The sequence below is a fragment of the Salvelinus fontinalis genome, chromosome 35 (genome assembly GCF_029448725.1).
Source record: "Salvelinus fontinalis isolate EN_2023a chromosome 35, ASM2944872v1, whole genome shotgun sequence".
Lineage (NCBI taxonomy): Eukaryota > Metazoa > Chordata > Actinopteri > Salmoniformes > Salmonidae > Salvelinus > Salvelinus fontinalis.
In genome coordinates, this window is record NC_074699.1 from 42,436,871 (window position 1) to 42,463,874 (window position 27,004).

A 27,004-nucleotide genomic window follows, 5' to 3' on the forward strand; every position below is an offset into this window, starting at 1 on the left:
CATGGCACCGTCATACAGTGTATTGTGTGAAACCATAATTTGCTAACATACCTTTAATCTTCTGAGTAGACACCGCTGCTGAGCCACCTGAAGTTGCAGACTTAGTTGTGAACCTCTTGTTAAATTCATCAGAGAAAGCCTGAAAATAAAATCTAAAGCCTTTAAAAATACTAAACAGAAAATCATATATCAATCTGCTAGAACCAACTCGACTCTCCTCCCTAGACAACATTTACCAGTATATCCTGGCTATCAATGTTATTCAGTCCTGGTCCTGAGTGAGGACCCACAGGGGTTTGTTCTTACCCAGCACTAACACACCTGATGCAATTACTCTTTGTGTGTCAGGTGTATTAATGCCTGGCTAGGACTTCCTAATCAGTTATAATCAGTGATTAATGTCCACCCCCCGTAGAAAGCGAATTAGCATAATATGTCTAGCTGTTTAAGCTAGAGATAATGTATATCCACATCTGAGGTGGAAGGTTGCAGAGCTACAGCGGTGTTTGTCAGACCAGGAGACATCCCGAAAACGAGTCTTCCAACAGAAACATGTCTATGGAAAAATGAGACTCGCATGACAATGATAGTGTTATCAGTTCTGCTGTACGACCCCCACAAGTGTCACAGGACCCGTCTGAAGGTAACCTGGGACCGGGCCGGAAAATGAATGGTAGTGAATAGGGCATTTCCACTGTAAAAAAATATATAATACTTTTCCTGAGCTTTCATTTCTATCAGATATGACAGACACTTCAAAACATACTTCCTTCTGATTTACACTGAACAAAACTATAAACGCAACATGTAAAGTGTTGGTCCCATGTTTCAAATCCCCAACATTTTCCATACGTACAAAAAGCTTATTTCTCTCAAATGTTGTGCACAAATTTGTTTACATCCCTGTTAGTGAGCATTTCTCTTTTGCCAAAATAATCAATCTACCTGACAGGTGTGCAGGGTTGGGGAGTAACGGATTACATGTAAAAAGGTAACTGTAGTCCATTACATTACCAGCAAACATATTGTAATCAGATTACCGATACTTTTGAAAAACTAGATGATTACTTCGAGGCTTACTTTTAATCAGAAAGGATGTTTGTGAAAAAATCTTTAACTTTCTCTGTTTTCTCAATGACATTCAAATCAGCATTGAAAAAAGGTGCAAGTTTAAGTTTGTTCCACCTGAGCGAGTCTGACCACATGTCAGAGACCACTATGATGACACAACAAATGTGTTTGATGGGTTGCGGGAAAAGAGCAGGAATAGGCTTTTGTAGGCTACAGTCCAAGCTATGTCTTCCAATGGTGTGACTGCTGTCGGCATCCAAAGATGAACCAACTTGAATAAACGCTTGGAGGATGACAGCAGAATGACAGTAGTGGTGTAGTCTACGGGGATATGGATATCACTTATTATTGATATCTACAGTTGAAGTCGAAAGTTTACATACACTTAGGTTGGAATCATTAAAACTCGTTTTTCAACCACTCCACATATTTCTTGTTAACAAACTATAGTTTCGGCAAGTCGGTGAGGACATCTACTTTGTGCTAGACACAAGTAATTTTTACAACAATTGTTTACAGACAGATTATTTCACTGAAATTCACTGTATCACAATTCCAGTGGGTCAGAAGTTTACATACACTAAGTTGACTGTGTCTTTAAACAGCTTGGAAAATTCCAGAAAATTAGTCAATTGGAGGTGTACTTGTGAATGTATTTCAAGGCCTACCTTCAAACGCAGTGCCTCTTTGCTTGACATCATGGGAAAATCAAAAGAAATCAGCCAAGACCTCAGAAAACAAAATGTTGACCTCCACAAGTCTGGTTCATCCTTGGGAGCAATTTCCAAACACCTGAAGGTACCACGTTCATCTGTACGAACAATAGTACACAAGTATAAACACCATGGGACCATGCAGCCGTCATACCGCTCAGGAACGAGACGCCTTCTGTCTCCTAGAGATGAACGTACTTTGGTGCGAAAAGTGAAAATCAATCCCAGAACAACAGCAAAGGACCTTGTGAAGATGCTGGGGGAAACAGGTACAGAAGTATCTATATCCACAGTAAAACGAGTCCTATATCGACATAACCTGAAAAGCCGCTCAGCAAGGAAGAAGCAACTGCTCCAAACCGCCAGAAAAAAAGACAGAATACGATTTGCAACTGCACATGGGGACAAAGATTGTACTTTTTGGAGAAATGTCCTCTGGTCTGATGAAACAAAAATAGAAGAGTTTGGCTATAATGACCATCATTATGTTTGGAGGAAAAAGGGGGCGGCTTGCAAGCCGAAGAACACCATCACAACCGTGAAGCACGGGGTGGCAGCATCATGCTTTGCTGCAGGAGGGGCTCATGCACTTCACAAAATAGATGGCCTCATGAGGGAGGTCAATTATGTGGATATATTGAAGCAACATCTCAAGACATCAGTCAGGAAGTTAAAGCTTGGTCACAAATGGGTCTTCCAAATGGACAATGACCCCAAGCATACTTCCAAAGTTGTATAAAATATCTTAAGGACAACAAAGTCAAGGTATTGGAGTGGCCATCACAAAGCCCTGACCTCAATCCTATAGAAAATTTGTGGGCAGAACTGAAAAAGCGTGTGCGAGCAAGGAGGCCTACAAACCGGACTCAGTTACACTAGCTCTGTCAGGAGGAATGGGCCAAAATTCACCCAACTTATTGTGGGAAGCTTGTGGAAGGCTACCTGAAACATTTGACCCAAGTTAAACAATTTAAAGGCAATGCTATCAAATAGTAGTTGAGTGTATGTAAACTTCTGACCCACTGGGAATGTGATGAAAGAAATAAAAGCTGAAATAAATCCTTCTCTCTACTGTTGCTCTGACATTTCACATTCTTAAAATAAAGTGGTGATCCTAACTGACCTAAGACAGGGAATTTTTAGTAGGATTAAATGTCAGGAATTGTGAAAAACTGAGTTTAAATGTATTTGGCTAAGGTGTATGTAAACTTCCGACTTCAACTGTACATTGCACATTGATTTGAATCACACTGCTGCTCTCTCATTTAGCTATTTGCACCTTACGGATTGTGGTTGTTATGAATGGCTGTTCACAAATCTAAAGGAGTATTTGAACCCAATAATGGTTGAATTCAAGAAGTTTAAGCTGCTTATCAATCATTGTTTTTGAAACCAGTGGACAGACAGTGAAAATGCGCTCTTGCAACAGCTGCGTAGTGCGAATCCAAGCCTATGGAATAAAAGTGGGGCTTTAATTGCTCATTTTAATTCATAGGCCTAATGGACACATGCTCAAACCTGTACACTTTTGATAGACTTAAAGGGTCAATCTGTAGTTGCTACATCTATTTTTTTTTTTACTTATTAATGATATATACAGTACCAGTCAAAAGTTTGGACACACCTACTCATTCAAGGTTTTTTCTTTATATTTACTATTTTCTACATTGTAGAATAATATTGAAGACATCAACACTGTGAAATACTACATAATGAATCATGTAGTAACCAAAAAAGTTTTAAACAAATCAAAATATATTTTATATTTTAGATTCTTCAAAGAAGCCACCCTTTGCCTTGATGAAAGCTTTGCACACTCTTGGCAAAGCATGCCATTCCATGAGTGCAGCATTTATTTTTGAACTGGAATCAATGAGCCCAATCAGTCCTCCATGACAACAAAATCATAATCAACAGAGGACAGCTGGCTAATAAGTCCTTAGTTTTGGGGTCATGCTCAGGTTAAACAATTTGGCTAAACTATACCTCCATATTTCCAAGTCCTATTCTTGAAGATCAAGGGGTATAACATTTATTAGAATGACTGGAATTCTGATGGACTTTGGTTTTTAATGAAAAGATATAATTGAATCGTATTATTATATGTAGTAAAACGTGATGGCTTAAAAGAAACCTACACATCAACTCATAAAGTAAAATGTAACATCCATATATGGCCAGCTATGTAAACTTTAACATTGATTTATCCTGCAATGGAGTTTGTTCAATTGGTAACATAGATTTTTGTCTTCTTCTAATGCTTCTTACGTGGAAAGTAATCTAAAAGTAACAGAATGTAATCAGAATACGTTACTGAGTTTGTGTAATCCCAAAACTACATTACTGATTACAATTTCGGACTGGTAACTTGTAACTGTAACGGATTACATTTAGAAAGTAACCAACTCAACCCTGCAAGTGTGGCATATCAAGAAGCTGATTAAACAGCATGATCATTACACAGGTGCACCTTATGCTGGGGACAATAAAAGGCCACTTTAAAATGTGCAGTTTTGTCACACAGCACAAAGCCACATGTCTCACGTTTTGAGGGAGCATACAATTGGCATGCTGACTGCAGTAATGTCCACCAAAGCTGTTGCCAGAGAATACAATGTTCATTTCTCTACCATAAACTACCTCCAATGTCGTTTTAGAGAATTTGGCAGGACATCTACATGTGAAGTGGTCTGGGATGTTGAGGAGTGTTTCTGTCTGTAATAAAGTCCTTTTGTGGGGAAAAACTCATTCTGATTGGCTGAGCCTGACTCCCCAGTGGATGGGCCTGGCTGCCAAGTGGGTGGGCCTATGCCCTCCTAAGCCCACATTTGGCTGCAACCCTGCCCAGTCGTGAAATCCATCGACTACGGCATGATGAATTTATTTAAAATGACTGACTTCATTATATGAACTGTAACTCAGTAAAATCGTTGAAATTGTTGCGTGTTGCGTTTAGATTTTCGTTCAGTATATTTTTCCATGTATTAATCTGTTATTTCTATGGGCTAATAGCAGCAAGGCCAAATTCAATGTTTCATAAAATTATTGTTTTATATATTTTTATACCTACAGGGGTCCTAAAATTCAAAATCAAATAGCTAAATGATCCTTGGTATGACTGTGACCATTTTAAAACAATTCCACATTAGCTTAGAAACCCAGCGCTGGGCCCTTAGACTCTAGGCGGATATTTAGTCTAAGGCATTAAAAGCTTATTTTGATAGTATTGCATGTTTTTCTGCTTTCCATACCTGGATAGTATCTGGATCACCTGGGTGGAGGATAAACACAACCTCCTTCAAGTGTTTGTGCTTCTTCTTACTGCTGAACTGGAGCACTTGATCCAGCATAAGTGAAGCCACCAGATCCTTGGGGAATCCTAGGTTTCCTGTGCCGATGGCAGGGAAGGTCATCGAGACTAGTCTCTGCTGCTCTGCCTCCCCCAGGCATTCCTCCACAATTCCACTCAACAACTGTGGGATGTCAGGCACAAGATGTTTGGTTTATGTTACCTTTATAAAGAAATTGTAGCAAATGTGTTCTAATTGGTAATTATTGGACCAGGCACTGTAGGTTTTTACGATTTTGTCCACCACTAAGCCTTTTAGGACTTCCACGTTTGGCCATACTGTGCTGGAAACAGACTGGGTTCCTTTCAAAATATTGAATTGTACAAATTAAAAAATGTATGATACAAATTGATTGAGACAAGAATAGGCTGTTCAAAATGACCCGCTTAACTTGGAAAGGTTATAGCAGCATTTGACAGTATGTTTTATTTGATCTAAGAAGTCAGTGAGATATGTGGACAGCTTATTACCTTCTGTGCTGCACCTTTCCCTTGATCCCACTTAGGGGCAATGGTGTGAAACACCAGCTTGCTCTTAAGGTTGCAGCCATCAGTGATGATGACTGCTCCTTCAGCAGCACTGCCAGCGGGCCCCTGTTCGTTTATCAGGTCTTGAAGTCGGGGTCCAGCAGCTTTTAAGATGGCATTCGAGACCGCTCCGCTATGAAGTAGCAGGTCTAGACCCACCGTGTTCACAACCACCTGAGTCTGTAACAAACAAATACAAATATTCTATAGATCTTTTAGTTGCACTGCATAGTTAATGTCTGGCTTTAAAGGAGTTGTGAATATAATTCAATGACAATTATTAGTGTGTGTCATTTAAGTGCCCAAAGGGTAATCTCTGATACTGTATATCTTGTTTTGATTTAATCTAAATTGAATGAAGAATGAACTAAGACAACTGAGACAAAAGCCAGGAAAAGGGCACAATAGTGATAGTTTACCGTAGCATCCTGGATGTTCCCTTTCATCAGGATGATTGTCAACCCCTCTTTGGTCTGCACTCTGTCAGAACCATCCCTGCTCTGAATCAGTCTATGCTGGTTCTGTGTCGAGAAAGTTGGATGATTATGCTGCTGAAGACTTTTTCCATGGCTCCCAAACCCCTTCTGATCCGTGTCCTCCATAGCCTGGACCGTCTGGTCATCCTTTTCAACCAGATGGACCACACAGCCTGTCTGTCTCAAGACTTCTTCAACACACATGGCCTCCTTTTCCTGGAAGAACTTCTTTCCGCCAGGCTTGGAGACTCTCAAGATATCAAAGGATGTTGAGGATATGAAGTTTTGAAAAAAGTCCATGCAGTCCTTGACATAAACTCTGATGCCGCTAAGGCAAATGGCCTTATCTTTGAAAGACACTTTTACTGTGTCTTTAACCTTATCGGACCAAGCATTTTTGTTGTGTTCCTCGATGAATTTGACAATGGCCTTAGACTTGACTTCAAGAGTTTCATCAACTGGAGCATTCTGACATAAGTAGTCATCAACTTTTTTCCGGACTGAATCAACAGTTTGCTTATAGCCAGATATTACCACTTGTAGACTTGGATATACACCAGGTGTCCTGATGATGCATTTCTTTGATGGAGTGTTGAAAGCTTTCTCCAAATCAGTGACAAGGTCTTGCCACTCTGACATCTTCAGGACATTAGAGTCTTCAACATCGATGTATTGTGAAATCAAAAAGGTATCTAGTTGGTTTTCTGCTTCGCTCAGAACCTCCTCTGAGACAGCCAGGAGCTGGACTCCCTTTCTTTCTAGTTCTAGTCCTGCATTAATCCCTTGTGAGGTGAAAAGGGAACTGGTAAACTGTTCCTCGTCTCCCTCATTGTTCTTCTGCAGAAACTCAAAGACATAGTTGTCTAATTGCACCATCCTCCGTTTCACTGCCATTCCTCCTTCCATAAACTTCCTGTTAGCACCCAAAACCTCTTGTGTCAAGCCAAATAAGATTACACTCTGATTCTGATGATTGTACGTCATTTTCAGCTCTGGAAATTCACCTGCAATTTTGTCCTGTAGACCATCTTGCAAAAGTATATGGTAGATAGAGAGCGGCAGTGGGAACTCCTCTGTTATGCCCGTCTTCTCCCTCTCAATGCTGTTGGCAATCCTGTCCATGATCCCATGTAATGTTTGTTTGAGCCTATCCACATCTTCTTCCAATCCCACCACTTTCACAATACCTCTAGGCTTATCAGGAACTACAACCACTGCTTCCCCTGACATCTCCTTGTGTATTGCACCTTCATATGCTTCCCATGTGTTGGCCTGGATCTGGAGCTCCAAGGACTTGAATTTAGACAAGGCTTGAATGAAGACAGCCTTGGCAGTGGTCTTCCACTTGCTGATGTGCTTGGCTTCGACATCCTTCTGCTGGAGTAGAGAAGGCAGAGGGCTTAACTGGACGGTAGGTTGTTGAAAGTCTACTTTGCAGAAGTGATCAGCCATATTCTTGTGGATGGTATCTGCAACTCTTTGCTTGTCAGAAAGGTATCTCCAAATGTCCTGGTCAATGTTCTCAGTGAAGGCAGCAGGGAGTTTCAATGTGGGTCTATCTTTGCCATACAGGGCCATTCCCAGAGATTCATAAAATGGGAAAACTTTCATCTCTTTATGTTGCTGTTTTAGGATTCTGTCAACAGCTAAAAGACAATAAATATTTGTTAATACATCATTTTCAATATGCATTTTTCCAAGGCATACTGTATACCAATAATTTACCTTTCGGATCTTGAAAGGTGATGATTGCAGATTGATCCTCTTCAGTCATTACAACGTCTTCCACAACCTCATATTTGTCATAGTGTAAGCTGAGGTGTTCTGAACTAAACTTAGGCGGTATGTTTTCAACTTTCACTTTTGCTGTAACCTCCAGGGGTTTGACTCGTAATTGTTTCTGCATGAACTTTCTGTTCCCGGGGCAGCTTGACATGAAGTGCTCAGTCGCTGCCAAAAAAAAGTAGACTAGTTGAGATCTTTTCTTCATTTCAATCAAGGTACTCAAATCATGTTAAATTATGTTCTGGAGATTTTCTCTTTAAATTTTGACATACTGTAAATGAAACATTACTGAAACTCAATTAAAAACGGGACATTTTCATTTTAGATAAACAGTAAACCATAACTTTCCAAATATGTATATGACCTACACTGTAAACGGGATGCTGTGAATTTGACAGTTATTTAAAGGCAGCTCGTGGTAATCTAAATACAGTATCAAAGCATATACTGTGTAATGACACACAATACAATACCGTAAAATTGACTGTATTATACTGTAAAAAGTTAATGCTACTGTAATTGTAATGAATTATTAAATTCATGAATTCATGAATGCAATTCATTGAGGGGAGATGGGGTTTGTATTTCACAGTAGGTTGAGTGTTAGGTAATGTTTTTACACGTTACAGCATGTCAATGAATATGTTGTGTTTTATATCACTTGCACTTCTAGAGGCCTTAACAAAGGCTTCCAAACTGGCAGCGACTACAGGGCAAAACAGACCAAAAGGACATGGCAAAATGCTCAACCATTAAAACAACATACGAGTTAAATTGGAACAGCACTCTCACTAACGGGTGTAACAAATATAACCTCTTATAAGGCACTTCTCAAAATAATGAGACGGAAACAACAATACCATGCAATCACTTGTGGTCAAAAGGTTTTTGCCGCTCCAAAAATATGGTCCAGTTCTGAATTACAGTACCATTTGAAATACAGCAAATTTTTCCCCGCCCACAACATCTTCCCACAGTGCACCATAATTTACAGTAAGCTGCAGTATGGTGCGTTTTACAGTAATTTACTGTTGATCATACAGGTGAAATACTGTAAAAACACAAACAAATAAATAAAACAACATTTGGAGTTATGATAGGGTTCGAAGGTTTTACTAAGCTCATGAGGCACTTACAGTGCATTCAGAAAGTATTCAGACATCTTCACTCTTTCCAGATTTTGTTACGTTACAGCCTTATTCTAAAATTGATTACATAGCTTTTTTCCCCTCATCAAACTACACAATTTAACCCATAATGACAAAACAAGAACAGGTTTTTAGATTTTTTTTAAATAACTGAAATATCAAATGTATATAAGTATTCAGCACCTTTGGCAGCTTTTACAGCCTCGAGTCGTCTTTAGTATGACGGTACAAGCTTGGTACATCTGTATTTGGGGAGTTTCTCCCATTCTTGTCTGCAGATCCTCTCAAGCTCTGTCAGGTTGGGGACCATCAATGTTACAGAAATGTTTTGGTACCGTTCCTCAGATCTGTGCCTGGACATGATCCTGTCTCGGAGCTCTACGGACAATTCTTTTGACATCATGGCTTGGTTTTTGCACTGTCAACTGCACTTTGAATCTTATATAGGCAGGTGTGTGCCTTTCCAAATCATGTCCAATCAATTGAATTTACCACAGGTGGACTCCAATCAAGTTGTAGAAACATCTCAAGGATGATCAATGGAAACAGGATGCACCTGAGCTCAATTTCGAGTCTCATAGCAAAGGGTCTGAATACTTATGTAAATAAGGTATTTCTATTTATTTGTAATAAATTTGCAAAAAAATCAAAAAACTTGTTTTTTTGCTTTGTCATTATTGGGTATTGTGTGTAGATTGATGAGGGGAAAAAATATTTTATCCATTTTAGAATAAGGCTGTAACGTAACATAATGTGGAAAAGGTGAAGGGGTCTGAATACTATCTGAAAGCACTGTACTGTATAAGGTGTTCCCTTTTTTATTCGTTTACCTTTTGCATTTTGAAAAGTCACAACAGCCAAGCAGGAGTCAGGCAGGATCTCCAGACTGAAGTTCTCTGATGCAGAAGGAGAGTCTTTTAAAACATTCTCCACCAGCATCTCCAATAACTCCTGGTCCACACTCTCCTGAATGTTCTCCAACAAGGCTGAGGTGGACCCCTGCTCTTCCTCGTCCGTTGGTGCACTCACACTAACCATCTCCCCCTGAATCTCAGGAGGAGCTGTGTTTCCACCCTGAAGTAAGTCTTTTGGACCAGTAGCAGCTGAGAATGAACAAATTGATTGCTGTAAATGTAAAGGCAAGAAACTCTGCCCAATATAAGAATTGTTGAGAGGGGGCATACTCTTCCTGTGGAAATTGTCTGTTGTCACAAACTGTGCCAGGAAAAGAGCCTAATTGTCATAATTTCGAAACCCTTTTAACACTAGTTACCGACAACAAAAAACTATTTACCATGATTTCTGTGTTAATATAGAGGAATTAAGAAATATAATCTATCTTTTGTCTACTAGTGGTACGCTGCTAAACTGAAAATGTGGACTCAGTAGTAAACTTTGTGATAAAAGCACACAATTTGGCACAGAGGTAAATACAGTCGTGGCCAAAAGTTTTGAGAATGACACAAATATAAATGTTCACAAAGTCTGCTGCCTCAGTTTGTATGATGGCAATTTGCATATACTCCAGAATGTTATGAAGAGTGATCAGATGAATTGCAATTAATTGCAAAGTCCCTCTTTGCCATGCAAATGAACTGAATCCCCCAAAAACATTTCCACTGCATTTCAGCCATGCCAAAAAAGGACCAGCTGACATCATGTCAGTGATTCTCTCGTTATCACAGGTGTGAGTGTTGACGAGGACAAGGCTGGAGATCACTCTGTCATGCTGATTGAGTTCAAATAACAGACTGGAAGCTTCAAAAGGAGGGTGGTGCTTGGAATCATTGTTCTTCCTCTGTCAACCATGGTTACCTGCAAGGAAACACGTGCCGTCATCATTGCTTTGCACAAAAAGGGTTTCACAGGCAAGGATATTGCTGCCGGTAAGATTGCACTTAAATCAACCATTTTTCGGATCATCAAGAACTTCAAGGAGAGTGGTTCAATTGTTATGAAGAAGGCTTCAGCACACCCAAGAAAGTCCAGCAAGCGCCAGGACCATCTCCTAAAGTTGAATCAGTTGCGAGATCTGGGCACCACCAGTACAGAGCTTGCTCAGGAATGGCAGCAGGCAGGTGTGAGTGCATCTGCACGCACAGTGAGGCGAAGACTTTTGGAGGATGGCCTGGTGTCAAGAAGGGCAGCAAAGAAGCAACTTCTCTCCAGGAAAAACATCAGGGACAGACTGATATTCTGCAAAAGGTACAGGGATTGGACTGCTGAGGACTGGGGTAAAGTAATTTTCTCTGATGAATCCCCTTTCCGATTGTTTGGGGCATCCGGATAAAAGCTTGTCCGGAGAAGACAAGGTGAGCGCTACCATCAGTCCTGTGTCATGCCAACAGTAAAACATCCTGAGACCATTTATGTGTGGGGTTGCTTCTCAGCCAAAGGAGTGGGCTCACTCACAATTTTGCCAAAGAACACAGCCATGAATAAAGAATGGTACCAACACATCCTCCGAGAGCAACTTCTCCCAACCATCCAGGAACAGTTTGGTGACGAATAATGTCCTTGTCCTTAAGCCATTTTTCCACAACTTTGGAAGTATGCTTGTTTTGGAGCAGTGGCTTCTTCCTTGCTGAGCGGCCTTTTTGGTTATGTCGATATAGGACTCATTTTACTGTGTTTCCGCCTCCAGCATCTTCACAAAGTCCTTTGCTGTTGTTCTGGGATTGATTTGCACTTTTCGCACCAAAGTACGTTCATCTCTAGGAGACAGAACACGTCTCCTTCCTGAGCGGTATGACGGCTGCGTGGTCCCATGGTGTGTATACTTGTGTACTATTGTTTGTACAGATGAACGTGGTACCTTCAGGTGTTTGGAAATTGCTCCCAAGGATGAACCAGACTTGTGGAGGTCGACAATGTTTTTTCTGAGGTCTTGGCTGATTTCTTTTGATTTTCCCATGATGTCAAGCAAAGAGGCACTGAGTTTGAAGGTAGGCCTTGAAATACATACACAGGTACACCTCCAATTGACTCAAATTATGTCAATTAGCTTATCAGAAGCTTCTAAAGCCATGACATCATTTTCTGGAATTTTCCAAGCTGTTTAAAGGCACAGTCAACTTAGTGTATGTAAACCTCTGACCCACTGGAATTGTGATACAGTGATTTATAAGTGAAATAATCTGTCTGTAAAAAATTACTTGTGTCATGCACAAAGTGGATGTCCTAACTGACTTGCCAAAACTATAGTTTGTTAATTTCGCCTACTGTTCTGACTTGGTGGTGCACATGTAGCCTATAACCTGTTTTTGAGACATGTAATCATTGAATACTGTAAGAGCTTTCATTGTCTGCTTATATGCCCGTTTATTTATCCTATGTTTCTGACTTGGTGTACAGGGAGAACACTGTAAGAACGACACATGTTCTGAATTCTGTCGCTGTACATTTCAAAAGTGCTGAACAAATAGTTACATTGACTACGTCCGTCCTAGCGCGCTCATTAATATCTTAATCAAAATTATGGATTGTTTCTTATCCGCTTGTTGTCCCCTTATGCCAGGGGTGTCAAACATACGGCCCGCGGGCCGGAACCGGCCCCCAAGGAGGTTCGATCAGGCCCGCAGGATAATTTGAAAGTGGAAAAAATGCATAAAAGACATGGAATTAATATTTTTAATTCGCTGCAATTCATGGATTATCCGCTAAGGGGCGCACTCTTTCCATCAGAGTAGAAGACAAGCCGCATCACTGAGACAGACTGAAAACAGCAGACGGTATCAATGCGCCATCTGCTGCTTGTTACGACGTTGTTAATACCTAGGTCTCTACCTCTCCGCTACACCCTCATTAGCCAAAATGTCGTTATCCAAACGGAGAATGCACGGAAAACCTTCGTGCTTGGTGTGTTTGCAACAAGTTTCGGTATTGAAGGAATATAATATTCGACGCCACTACGAGACTCATCACAGCGAAAAATATGACGGCTTGCAAGGACAACTGAGAAGAGATAAGATTAACGAATTGCTGGCGGGTCTGAGGAAACAGCAGTCAACTTTCATCCAGAGCCGAGAAGTCAGTGAAGCAGCGGTAAAAGCCAGCTACCTAATTGCTAGCGAAATAGCATTAGCATCGAAGCCGTATTCCGACGGTGACTTTGTTAAACGATGCATGATGAAGGCGGCTGAACTTGTATGTCCCGAGAAGCGACAAGCTTTTGCCAATATTAGCCTGACGAGGAATACTATAGCAGAGAGGATTTCGGAACTATCGGCAGATTTAGACAGTCAATTGAAACTAAGGAAAAGGAAATATGAGGTGTTTCATGAAATGTTTTGTAAAAGGATAGTTCATTAAATTTCAATATTTTCCTAATGTTCTTGTGCTTCTTTACACCAAAACAAAGGAAAGACATGATATTTTGGTTATTTATAGCAGAGTATGGTATAATTTTAATGGTCCGGCCCACTTGACATCTCCCTAGGCCGTATGTGGCCCACGATGCGAAATGAGTTTGACACCCCTGCATGCCATAGTTTGTACTTCTCAATTGTCAGTAGGAACCACATTTGTTTAAGCAAGCCAGCCATATCAGATATGTTTTTTTAAAGGCAGTAAATGAGGCTGAATGAATTGTTTTGCTGCCAGACAAGGCTCAGCTGATAGCCAGATGTAGCAGTGGTAAGGTGTTGGGACTGCTGTTCGGACTCTGAGGTTGGGACAGCTTTATGTAGGCCCTAACAGTTTGTGGGCACCGTTTGTCACCATTATAGTGCAATTAATGTATTGTTTAATGTTGTGTAGTGGCTTTGCAGGCATGCATCCCACTTTCTTTCTTTTGCACCACCAAGATTTACATGCTAAAATTGCCACTGCTCCCCTCTATTTTCTGTCTCCCTTTCCTCCGATCCTTTTCTTAACTCCCTTTACTTTCCTTGTTTCCTTGCTCCCTTTCCTTCCCTAGCTTCCTTTCCCCTCCTCCGTTCCTACTTCTGTTTCCTTTCCTCCATTCCTAGCTTCCTTTCCTTGTTCTCCATTCCTTCCTTTCATTTCCTCGATTCCTAGACTAATTTCCCCCTTTCCCAGCTCTCTTTCCTAGGAAAGGAGAAAAGAAAATGGAGCTAAGAGAGGAGGAGAGGAAAATAAGCTAATTAAGGAAAGAGAGCAAGAATAGGAAGAAATGAAGCTAGGAAAGGAATGGGAGCTAGGAAAATAAAATAGGGAAAGGGGTCTAGGAAAAGACGGAAAAGAAGCTCAAAGGATAGGAGGAAAGCAAATGAGCTGGTAAAGTCGAGGCGAAAAGGGAGCTAGGAAAGGGAAGATAGCTCGGAAAGGAGGAAAGAGAGCTAGGAAATAAGGAAAGGAAGGTCAGAAAGGATAGGAGGAAAGGGGGCTAGGAAAGGGAATTAGAAACGGAGCTAGGAAAGGAAAGATAACTAAGAAAGGAGGAAAGATAACTAAGAAAGGAGGAAAGGGAGCTAGGCAGGGAGGAAAGGAAGTTAAGAAAGAAAAGGAAGCAAGAAAAATAAAAAAAGAACAAAAGCTTAATTCCTCCCTATTAACCCCAAAATCATGGTAAACTGTGTGTTTTTGTCAGAAAATAGTCCTAAAATTTCAGAAAGATCAAGAAAAGGTTAAGAAATTACAACATTTATGACCCCTTGGTGTCAAAATTGACCCTTGTTGGCGCTTTTAGGTTTTGACATGGACTCTTTGACACGTTTCTCTGTGAACATTTATATTTTTGAAAGTGAAAAAACAAAAACGAAAAACCAAACCAGGAATTTTTTTACCAAGAAAACAGAATTCAGGAAAATCCCAAACTGAATTTTGGAAAAATGAAGAAACTAGGAAAAAGTAGGAAAGAGAGCTAGGAAAGTAAAAAAGGAAAGGGAGCTAGGAAAGGAGGAAAGAAAGCTAGGAAAGGAAAAGAAGCTAAAAAAATTAAAAAAGGAAAGAAAGCTAGGAAATGAAAGCAGGAAAGAGCTAGGAAAGAAAATAAGGAAAGGGATATAGGGAAGGAGAAAAGGGGCGGCAGGTAGCCTAGTTGTTAGAGCGTTGAACTATTAATCGAAAGGTTGCTAGATCGAATCCCCGAGCTGACAAGGTAAAAATCTGTCGTTCTGCCATTGAACAAGGCAGTTAACCCACAGTTCATAGGCCATCATTGTAAATAAGAATTTGTTCTGAATTGACTTGCCTAGTAAAAGAAATACAGGAGATAAGGTAAGGAGGAAGCTAGGGGAGAAAAGGGAGCTAGGTTAGGAGGAAAGCAATATAGGAATTGAGGAAGTAGGAAAGGGATCTCGGTACAGAGGAAAGGGTTCTTGGAAAGAAAAGGAGGAGTTAACATGTATGTGGTAGGGAATACCTATGGCCTGTAGGTTAGTGACCAACCATCTGCTGTGGGCCTGCAGCTGGACTAGATCAGTTACAGTACAAGTGGCTCAACAGCACCCTGGCTATTTTACAGGAATTGTTTACAATAATCATGAAACAGTGTATGATAAAAATGATTGTGCAATCCGGTTTCCGAGCTGGTCATGGGTGCACCTCAGCCAAGGTACTAAACGATATCATAACCGCCATCAATAAAAGACAGTACTGTGCAGCCGTCTTCATCGACCTGGCCAAGGCTTTCGACTCTGTCAATCACTGTATTCTTTTTTTTCTATTGTGTAATTGACTGTACGCTTGTTTATTACGTGTGTAACTCTGTCTTGTTGTTTGTGTCGCACTGCTTTGCTTTATCTTGGCCAGGTCGCAGTTGTAAATGAGAACTTGTTCTCAACTGGTTTACCTGGTTAAATAAAGGTGAAATAAATAAAAAATATGAAAAATTACAAGATATTGAACACAAAACATTCCTTTCACAAACATTGGAACTGGTCCATGAATCATGAGCAACAAACATTTGTGCGTAGGCCGTATGTTGAGCATAGAGTTGTTAGTACAGCTTTACAGACATATTTCCATCACTACCAAAACAACCCCTCCCACATAGACCACAATTTAATTTAACCCACTTACCAGTATTTGGTTTGCCTGAGTTAACAGCAGATGGTGTTTCCTAAACATAAAAAACTTGTGTTATTACTATTTTTCTTGTTTTTTGTATTTTACTATTTAATGGAGAGATGTTTCATTTTTGTTGTTGTTGATAGAATCACCTACAGAGCATTGACTAAACTACTCTTTCTTAAAACACATGTACCATTAGGGACAGATAGAAATGTACTGGGGGAGGGGTGGTCCAAAATAGGGGAGGGTTGTGTGTTTTTTTTACTGGGCACAAGGGAGGGTAGTGTATGTTTTCCCTGGTTAATATTTGCTTTTCTGCTTGTATTTTTTCTATGAACAATGACTTGAGTTACAGTGCATTCAGAAAGTATTCAGGACACCTTGACCTTTCCACATTTTGTTATGTTACAGCCTTATTCTAAAATTGATTAAATTGTTTTCCCCCCCTCATCAATCTACACACAATACTCCATAATGACAAAAAAGCAAAAATATTTTGGGGGATTTTTTTGCTAAAAAAAATAAATAAAACTGAAATATCACATTTACATATATATTCAGACCCTTTACTCAGTACTTTGTTGAAGCACCTTTGGCAGCGATTACAGCCTCGATGTAACGCGCGTCGTCGGAAGGAGACCCAGGTGCAGCGTGGTACGTGTTCATGCCTCTTTATTTAAAAAACGAACACCAAACAAAACAACAAAAGAACAACGAATGTAACGTCTTGAAGGCTACACAGAGCTAACAAAAACAACATCCCACAACCTAAGGTGGCAAAACAGGTTGCCTAAGTATGATTCCCAATCAGAGACAACGATAGACAGCTGTCCCTGATTGAGAACCATACCCGGCCAAAACATAGAAACACAAAATCATAGAAATAAAGAACATAGAATGCCCACCCAAATCACACCCTGACCAAACCAAATAGAGACATAAAAAAGGCTCTAAGGTCAGGGCGTGACACTCAAGTCTTCTTGGGTATGACGCTACAAGCTTGGCACACCTGTATTTGGGGAGTTTCTCCCATTCTTCTCTGCAAATCCTTTCAGGTTGGATGGGGAGCATGGCTGCACAGGTATTTTCAGGTACCTCCAGAGATGTTTGATCGGGTTCAAGTTCGGGCTCTGGCTCTGGCTGGGCCAATCAAGGACATTCAGAGACTTGTCCTGAAGCCACTCCTGCATTGGCTGTGTGCTTAGGGTCGTTGTCCTGTTGGAAGGTGAACCTTCACCCCAGTCGGAGGTGCTGAGCGCGCAGGTTTTCATCAAGGATCTCTCTGTACTTTGCTCCATTCATCTTTCCCTTGATCCTGACTAGTCTCCCAGTCCCTGTCGCTGAAAAACATCCCCACAGCATGATGCTGCCACAAACATGCTTAACCGTTGGGATGGTGCCAGGTTTCTTCTAGGCGTGACTCTAGGCTATCAGGCCAAAGAGTTCAATCTTTGTTTCATCAGACCAGAGAATCTTGTTTCTCATGTTCTGAGAGTCCTTTAGGTGCCTTTTGGGAAACTCCAAGCGGGCTGTCATGTGCCTTTTACTGATGAGTGGCTTCCCTCTGGCCACTCTACCATAAAGGCCTAATTGGTGGAGTACTGCAGAGATGGATGTCCTTCTGGAAGGTTCTCCCATCTCCACAGAGGAACTCTGGAGCTCTGTCAGAGTGACCATCTGGTTTTTGATCACCTCCCTGACCAAGGCCCTTCTCCCCCGATTGCTCAGTTTGGCCGGACGGCCAGCTCTAGGAAGAGTCTTGGTGGTTCCAAACTTCTTCCATTTAAGAATGATGGAGGCCACTGTGTTCTTGGGGACCTTCAATGCTGAATAAATGTTTTGATACCCTTCCACAGATCTGTGCCTCGAAAACAATCCTGTCTCTGAGCTCTACGGACAACTCCTTCGACCTCATGGCTGGGCTTTTGCTCTGACATGCACTGTCAACTGTGGGACCTTATATAGACAGGACAGTGCTTATCCAAATCATGTCCAATCAATTGAATTTACCACAGGTGGACTCTAATCAAGTTGTAGAAACATGATGCACCTGAGCTCAATTTCGAGTCTCATAGCAAAGGGTCTGAATACTTATTAAGGTATTTCTGTTTTTATTTTTAATACATTTGCAAATATTTCTAAAAACCTGTTTTTGCTTTTGTCATTATAGGGTATTGGGTGTAGATTGATGAGAAACAAAATTGATTTAATCAATTTTAGAATATGGCTGTAACGTCACAAAATGTGGAAAAAGAGAAGGGGTCTGAATACTTTCCAATGCACTGTACTTTTGGTATTTCCCTAATAAAGTTTAGAAGTGTTTGTGATGGTTAGGTTTGGTGTGATGTGGCTATTATTAAGGTTTACATACTGCAGGCCTATGATATGAAGTCAGTGCGTCCTGGTGCTCTGACAGTTGAGTTGAGTTGAGGAAGACTGTTTCAGGCCTACCAGAGTTACTCCTATAATATAACAATATAATGCTTACCTTTATACAAATTATTCTGATAGAAAATTAACAAATTAGCCTCCTTCTGTATTGCTGTATCTGTATAGCAGACGCAGTAGCCATCTGACATGAAGAAATGCATGTTGGTGTCGTAGCATGCCACCGGCATATCTGTCTCTCTATCTCTCTGGGATTAGGCCTAAGCTTCTCTTCATTTTATATTCAATTCATATTCAATTATTTAAAAAATTATATCATACAGTGGACAACTAAACCTATAGGCCTATGCATGCAATGCCTCTGATACGTTTAGTGTTAAAATCTCTGACAGCTGGAGTCTCATCTCCCTCTCTAACTTTAAGCATAAGCTGTCAGAGCAGCTTACCAATCACTGTACCTGTACACAGCCAATCTGTAAATAGCACACCCGACTACCTCATCCCCATATTATTATTTTGCACCCCAGTATCGCTCTTTTGCACCCCACTATCTCTACTTGCACATCATCATCTGCACATATATCACACCAGTATTAATGCTAAGTTGTAATTATTTTTGCCTCTATGGTCTATCTATTGCCTACCTCACTACTCTTTTACATTTGCACACACTGTACATAGATTCTTTCTATTTTTCTTTTCTTTAGTGTTATTGACTGTACGTTTGTTTATGTGTAACTGTGTTGTTGTTTTTGTCTAACTGCTGTGCTTTATCTTGGCCAGGTCGCAGTTGTAAATGACTGGCCTACCTGGTTAAATAAAGGTGAAATAAAAAATAAAAAATATGAATGTCCGTTAAATTTCTCAAATGTCCGGTAAATTAAAATCTTCTCTGTCATGTTGTCCGGTGCCAAATTTTCCCAAAGGAAACTCTGAAATGGTATATTGTTTTATGAAGATTTTTGAATATTCGCATTAAAATCTGTCGTCAATTGGATGGAAACCTAACTATAGACACCCTGAAGACTCTGGCAAGTGTGCTAGTGCAGTGTCACTTTGATTATGACTGCACATCACGCTTTACCAGCAGCCCCAAACATCTAAACAATAAGCTACCAGCCAAACAAGCTTGTAGGAATTGTACTTAAACACACCCCTCATACTCATCTGGAGGTTGAGCATTGTTTCTTCTCTATCTCTGTAATGTGTCTGTATCTATGTAATTGTACATGTATTTCTGTAAAAAATACCTACCACAATAGAAATAAGTCCCCGACTTTATTGTGCAATACCGGTGACTTTAACAATCTTTGTGCACATATGTATTTTATAACTGACAAATAAAATCAATCAATCAATCCAAACTGCAGCAGCCAATTGATGAATGGAAAGTGACATCTGTTACAAAACACCAATTTTTTTTCTGTTTGTCGAGATTGATTGTGGTGTTGAAAATGCAAACCATTGAAGTGCCCGAAGTTGGCGTGCTTTGTTTATTGGTTGTGTATTGGCACAGATATCTGTTGGTGGAAAATGAGTTGCATATATTTTCTGTAATTATAAATATGGCATCAAAAAGTAGAAAATCTGATTTCCCCCTATCTGATCATTCTGTCTGCAGCGTAATGAAACAGGCAGGGAGATTGTGACATCGTTATTATTTTTGGTCGTAAACATTCTTTTGAGTTAATTCTATGAGAGGGGAGGGTGTTCAGTTTATTTGACAGTACAAGGGGAGGGTCATGTGAAAATATTTTTTTGTTTTGGGGGGTGCACTTTTTTTTATGACACCTTGAGTTGGACCAGCCCCTCCTCCCCAGAAAATGTTGATCTGTCCCTCAAAATCATGGTACTGTATATACGATTTTGGAAAAAAGACACCAACAGTGTCTTAAGGCTGTAAAAGGATCATGATTGGACATTTTAAGGGACCACTGACCTGTGAACTTGTGACCCCATCTGGTGGCAGTCGAACAGTCAGTTTCAGCACTCCTTGATCCAACTTGATCTCATGCACTTGCTTCCCAAGAACCTTCTGCCTGGCTGTGCATGGGACAGAAAATACACAATCTTACCAATTTATAAAGCTCCAAAGTTTGAAACCAGCGACTGAAATCGCAGCCATGAGAATTTTTTCAGACAACAGTATTCCTATTCTCTATACTTGACCTTGGGTATCACTTTATTTGTATATTACCAAACAGGTGCTTTGTAGGTGTTCAGGAAATAATCATCTAACTGACAGCAACATTTCAACTAACTAGCCACTAACCCTGACCAGGGAACTGTCATTGCTTTTCAACGTCATATTAATCATCTCCAGCACCATCACCTCCAACATCAACATGTGTAAACAACATCAACATGTGTAAACATCAACATGTGTAAACAACATCAACGTGTGTAAACAGCAGGTTTCTATTTATTGCAGTCAAAAAGATAATAGAAGATACATGTTACCAATAACAGAAACAATGCCATATTCTAGTGTGCATCATGTCATTGTAATACTGGAGTGGGCTAAATCATGGTCAGAGTGTTTCTTGGTAGTCTTAAAAAAATCTATTTCGAAAACAGAAGTATACACCTCACACACATGGTTGAACACCTGTACCATGTCAGATATAGAGTTGAAATGTATACCATTTTGAGTTTGCGTCCCAATATGACTCTATATACTGTACATCACAGACGACTGAGATATAACAAAACCCTTTCACTTTTTTTTTTGTTTTGTTTTACTATTTGCTACATTGTAGAATTATCATGTAGTAACCAAAAAAGTGTTAAACAAATCAAAATCTATTTTAGATTTTAGATTCTTCAAAGTAGCTACCCTTTGCCTTGATGACAGCTTTGCACACTCTTGGCATTCTCTCAACCAGCTTCAACTGTAATGCTTTTCCAACAGTCTTGAAGGAGTTCCCACATATGCTGAGCACTTGATGGCTGCTTTTCCTTCACTCTGCAGTCCAACTCATCCCAAACCATCTCAACTGTGTTGAGGTTGGGTGATTGTGGATGCCAGGTCATCTGATGCAGCACTCCATCACTCTCCTTCTTGGTCAAATAGCCCTTACACAGTCTGGAGGTGTGTTGGGTCATTATCCTATTGAAAAACAAATGATAGTCCCACTAAGCGCAAACCAGATGAGATGGCATATCGCTGCAGAATGCTGTGGTAGCCATGCTGGTTAAGTGTGCTTTGAATTGTAAATAAATCACTGACAGTATCAGCTGCAAAGCACCATCACACCTCTTTCTCCATGCTTCATGGTGGGAACCACACATGCGGAGATCGTCCGTTCATCTACTCTGCATCTCACAAAGACGCGGCGGTTGGACCCAAAAAATCTCAAATTTGGACTCATCAGACCGGTCTAATGTCCATTGCTTGTGTTTCTTGGCCCAAGCAGTCTCTTCTTCTTATTGGTGTCCTTTAGAAGTGGTTTCTTTGCAGCAATTCGACCATGAAGGCCTGAATCACGCAGTCTCTTCTGAACAGTCGATGTTGAGATGTGTCTGTTACTTGAACTGCAAAAGGGCAGCAATCTAAGGCAATCTAATGAACTTATCCTCTGCAGGAGAGGTAACTCTGGGTCTTCCTTTCCTGTGGTGGTCCTCATGAGAGCAGTTTCATCATAGCGCTTGATGGTTTTTGTGACTGCACTTGAAGAAACTTTCAAAGTTCTTGTGTCTAGGTGTGTCCAACCTTTTGACTGGTACTGTATATATATATATATATATAAAGGCCAAACTCTTGAGGCCGAATAGGGTGCTTTTGGTAGTTGACTGCAGGAAGGGCAAAGGTTACTTTAGTTAGAACATTGGGGGCATAAAGTAATAAAAAGCAGATATACACTGAGTGTACAAAACATTAAAAACATCTTCCTAATTTTGAGTTGCCCCCAACAGCCTCAATTTGTTGGGACATGGACTCTACAAGGTGTCGAAAGCTTTCCACAGGGATGCTGGCCCATGTTGACTCCAATGCTTCCCACAGTTGTGTCAAGTTGGCTGGATGTCCTTTGGGTGGTGGACCATTCTTGATGCACACAAAAAAGTTATAACAATAGATTGTGTAGTGGTCTTTATAGGACAATGTAATTATTTATTCAACAGCAAATATTGTAGCCTACAATAATTTACAGAAAACATATTCAACCTGACATGATTTAATATTTTTCCATGTAAATTGCAGAATTCAAATGTGCTTTTGTTGAATCTTCAATCTTCATATGTGAAACTATTTTATACAGTGGGTGGTTTGGAATTCCCATTGTTAGAGCCTATCCTGCCCATAATATACTAGGCAACACACACGTGGCCAGTACATTCATAAGAAGTACCAATGTTTACGTCGTTACCTAGCAACACACTACTACTACTACTACTACTACTACTGAACTACTGCTACTACTACTAATATATCTGCCAATCCATGCAACTTATAAACTTGATCTCCACTGTAAAAAGCATCTGGACCAGTGGAGGCTGCTGAGGGGAAGGACAGTTCAAATGGAATGGCATCAAACCGTGTGTTTGATGCATTTGATACCATTCAAACAATTCAGCTCCAGCCATTACCACGAGCCCGTCCTCCCCAATTAAGGTGCAACCAACCTCCTGTGATCTAGACATTATCTCTGACATTTGCAACATTGTTACAATATTGCAATTCGATCTCCACCGTAAAATGTATTAAAGTGTCTGGACGAGACAAACGGGCATATTTTCTCTGCCAGTCGAAATAATGAATCAGCATCATTTTCAAGGATATATAGCCTACAAATATTTTTTTTTTTTTTACTGAAAATTCAGAGAAAAATATGTAAAACTAAACGATTTTTTGCAACTAAACACAATGTGGAATGTCTGAAAGTATCTTCACATAATTAGCTTACATTTGACCTTTCCGTTGGGACAAATAAAATAAAGGTTGTTATTTCATAATAGTGTATCTTATAAACAGCCTTATGCTTTTGATTTCAATATGCACATAACCTCATCTGGTGTGGATCATATGATTTGAATCATCTATACATCAAAGTTACCCTAGTAAGAACATTGGGGGCAGAAAGTAAGAAAAAGTAGACATAGATGTTTACTGCTGTCACGTTCCTGACCTATTTCTGTTAGTTTGTTGTATGTGTTAGTTGGTCAGGACGTGAGTTTGGGTGGGCATTCTATGTTTTCTGTTTCTATGTTGGTTTATGGGTTGCCTGGTATGGCTCTTAATTAGAGGCAGGTGTTTGGCGTTCCTCTAATTAAGAGTCATATTTAGGTAGGTTGTTTCACAGTGTTCGTTGTGGGTGGTTGTCTCCTGTGTCTGTGTTTGTCGCACCATACGGGACTGTTCGGTTTGTTTTGTTCATCGTCATTTTTATGTGTAGGCTATATTCCCTGTTCGTGCGTTTTCGTGTTATGTGAGTCCGTCGTCCAGGTCTGTCTACACCGTTTGTTATTTTGTTAGTTTATCCAAGTGTATTTCGTTTCGTGTTTTTTCCCGTCTTGTTTAATAAATTATGTCTTCAACATCCGCTGCATTTTGGTTCAATCCCTGCTCCTCCTCATCGGATGAAGAGGAGGAGGACAACCGTTACAACTGCAGGGTGTGGTGAAATCTTTCAACTTTCACTTTACTTCTGACTAGCTTCACTAGAATAAACGGTGGCTGCTGTTCAGAATTCTCTGGAAGCCTCTTCCTGTTGGCAATCAGTCTGAAGCTTGTGAGGGATTCTCTATATTACATACAGTCTCTGCTCATTCAGCTGCCCAGAGAACAGGTTACTCTGCTGAATTTGAGTGATGAATGGAGAAATAGTGCTTGTTTAAAGGCCCAGTGCAGTGAAAAACATGAATTACCTGTGTTTGATATACATTTCCACGCTATGAGGTTGGAATATCACTGGCCCCTAAGACTTAAACAAATGTTTACAGATGCACCATTGAGAGAATCCTGTCCGGCTGTATCCCCGCCTGGTACTGCAACTGCAATGTCCGCGATCACAGGGCTCTCCAGAGGGTGGTGCGGTCTGCCCAACGCATCACCGGCGGCGCACTTCCTGCCCTCCAGGACATCTACAGCACCCGGTGTTACAGGAAGATCAAAAAGATCATCAAGGACCTCAGCCACCGATCCACAGCCTGTTCACCCCGCTACCATCCAGAAGGCGAGGTCAATACAGGTGCATCAAAGCTGGGACCAAGAGGCTGCAAAACAGCTTCCATCTCAAAGCCATCAGACTGTTAAACAGTAACCACTAGCCGACCTCTGCCCAGTACCCTCCCCTGAACTTTAGACACTGTGAATAGCTTTCTACCACCCGGTTACTCAACCCTGCACCTTAGAGGCTGTTGCCCTATGTGCATAGACATGGAACACTGGTCACTTTAATAATGTTTGCATACTGTGCTACCCACTTTGTATGAATATACTGTATTCTAGTCAAGGCCTATCCAATAGCTGCACAAATACTATTCTGTCCTACGTATTCTTCAGATATACCACATATTCTATCCATATACTGTCCATAAGGTCTTTACATCCCATCATATATACGCTACCGTTCAAAGGTTTGGGGTCACTTAGAAACGTATTGTTTTGAAAGAAAAGCACATTTTTTGTCCATTAAAATAACTAAATGACTATTGGAGCTGGAAACGGCAGATTTTTTAAAATGGAATATCTACATACAGAGGCCCATTATCAGCAAACATCACTCCTGTGTTCCAATGCCACGTTGTGTTAGCTAATCCACGTTTATCATTTTAAAAGGCTAGTTGATCATTAGAAAACCCTTTTGCAATTATGTTAGCACCACTGAAAACTGTTGTTCTGATTAAAGAAGCAATAAAACTGTCCTTCTTTTGACTAGTTGAGTATCTGGAGCACCAGCATTTGTGGGTTCAATTACAGGCTCAAAATGGCCAGAAACAAAGACCTTTCATCTGAAACCCGTCAGTCTATTCTTGTTCTGAGAAATGAAGGCTATTCCATGTAAGAGATTGCCAAGAAACTGAAGTTCTAGTACAACGCTGTGTATTACTCCCTTCACAGAACAGCGCAAACAGGCTCTAACCAGAATAGAAAGAGAAGTGGGAGGCCCCGGTGCACAACTGAGCAAGAGGACAAGTACATTAGAGTGTCTAGTTTGAGAAACATAAGCCTAACAAGTCCTCAACTGGCAGCTTCATTAAATAGATTAGTGATTTAATCTAAAGAAACATTGAAAATCTAATAGTCAAATCAAAACATTAGCCGGTCGAGCATAGCACGTCAACACTGTTACCCATTGATAGACAGGCTAGAAATGTTTTAACGTACATTTTTCGGGTGAAGCTTGATTTCAATTGCCCCTCCCGGTGCACATAACAAGCATCCATTCCTTCTGTCACAAGGGAATTCATGGCTGATTTAAGATTAAATCGTCAACCCTGTTACGGTCAACACTGTTACGGTCAACCCTGTTACTTTATTTGACACATAAGGAGTAGTTTATTCTTGAGGTGGGAAAACATGTTTTTTCTTTTAGTTAAACATGTGAACTTTATGACAATGTGAAAGTGTGAAATAAAAACATTTCGGGGACCAAGTTACACTACCCAAAAGGTACTCAATTGGTGGACCAACCCAATTATCATAGGCAAAGCCTACAATAATTTACAGAAAACATATTCAAAACAAAATATTTTTTCCCATTTAAATGATGTCCAGAAAATACACATTTCAGAACCATGTGGCTCCAAATGTGTTAATTGCGTAACTCAAGTGTACTTTTGATTTAACATGTGATGTGAAATTGACGCTTCAATCTTTATATGTGAAAAAACCAAAGTAACATTTTCCAAAATCATGTGTTTTTCAATGTGAAATGTCTGAAAGTGGCTTCACATCTTTAGTTTACATTTGACCCTTCCATTAGGACAATGAAAATAAATGAGGGTTGTTATTTCATAATAGTGTATCTTAAACAGCCTTATGCCTTTGATTTCAATATGCACATTAACCTGTATAATTTGTGGAAAAACAAGTGAACTTTTATAAAACTTACCCTCCTCTGTCCGGAACCGCACAACTGCTCTTTGTCCATTTGAGACTTCAACTAGACAATCACCACCGTTGGACTTTTTACTCTGGAAATATTTGATCAACTTGTTTTGTACTTTGGGGACATCAGGGTTTCCTAGCTCAACAAGCAGAGAGAATGAGTATGCTTCTGCCATTGCTGCTGGCCATCAATGACTGAACAAGTCTCTAGGCTGCTGTAGAGATAGACTGGTATTCACTGCAGGGTGAGGCATGTTCTTTCTGGTTTCACTTTTGCTTATGCTTTATGAAAAAATATATTATTTGAACCCCAATTTTTTTTTACCAAGTTACACTACCCAAAACGTAATCAACTGGTGGAACAACCCAATTATCATAGGCATAGCCTACAATAATTTACATAAAACATATTCAAAACTAAATATATTTTTTCATTTAAATGATGTACAGAAAATACACATTTCAGAACCATGTGGTTCCAAATGTGTTAATTGCGTAACTCAAATGTGCTTTTGATTTAA

The 27,004-nt window shown here is 40.2% G+C and overlaps 1 protein-coding gene across 1 annotated transcript in view; it reads right to left on the minus strand.

The window, feature by feature from the left end:
- The window catches only part of LOC129834916 (protein mono-ADP-ribosyltransferase PARP14-like), a 42,907-nt gene extending 16,245 nt beyond the window's left edge, over positions 1-26,662 (minus strand). Inside the window, exons 1-9 of the mRNA XM_055900287.1 lie at positions 26,488-26,662; positions 20,373-20,476; positions 16,055-16,094; positions 9,901-10,173; positions 7,863-8,087; positions 6,081-7,783; positions 5,605-5,841; positions 5,036-5,257; positions 52-139 (exon numbers count right to left, since the gene is read on the minus strand). Of these exons, the coding sequence (XP_055756262.1) occupies positions 52-139; positions 5,036-5,257; positions 5,605-5,841; positions 6,081-7,783; positions 7,863-8,087; positions 9,901-10,173; positions 16,055-16,094; positions 20,373-20,476; positions 26,488-26,659 (3,064 nt within the window). The 5' untranslated portion in view covers positions 26,660-26,662. The remainder of the gene's footprint in view (positions 1-51; positions 140-5,035; positions 5,258-5,604; positions 5,842-6,080; positions 7,784-7,862; positions 8,088-9,900; positions 10,174-16,054; positions 16,095-20,372; positions 20,477-26,487) is intronic.
- Positions 26,663-27,004: the final 342 nt, after the last annotated feature.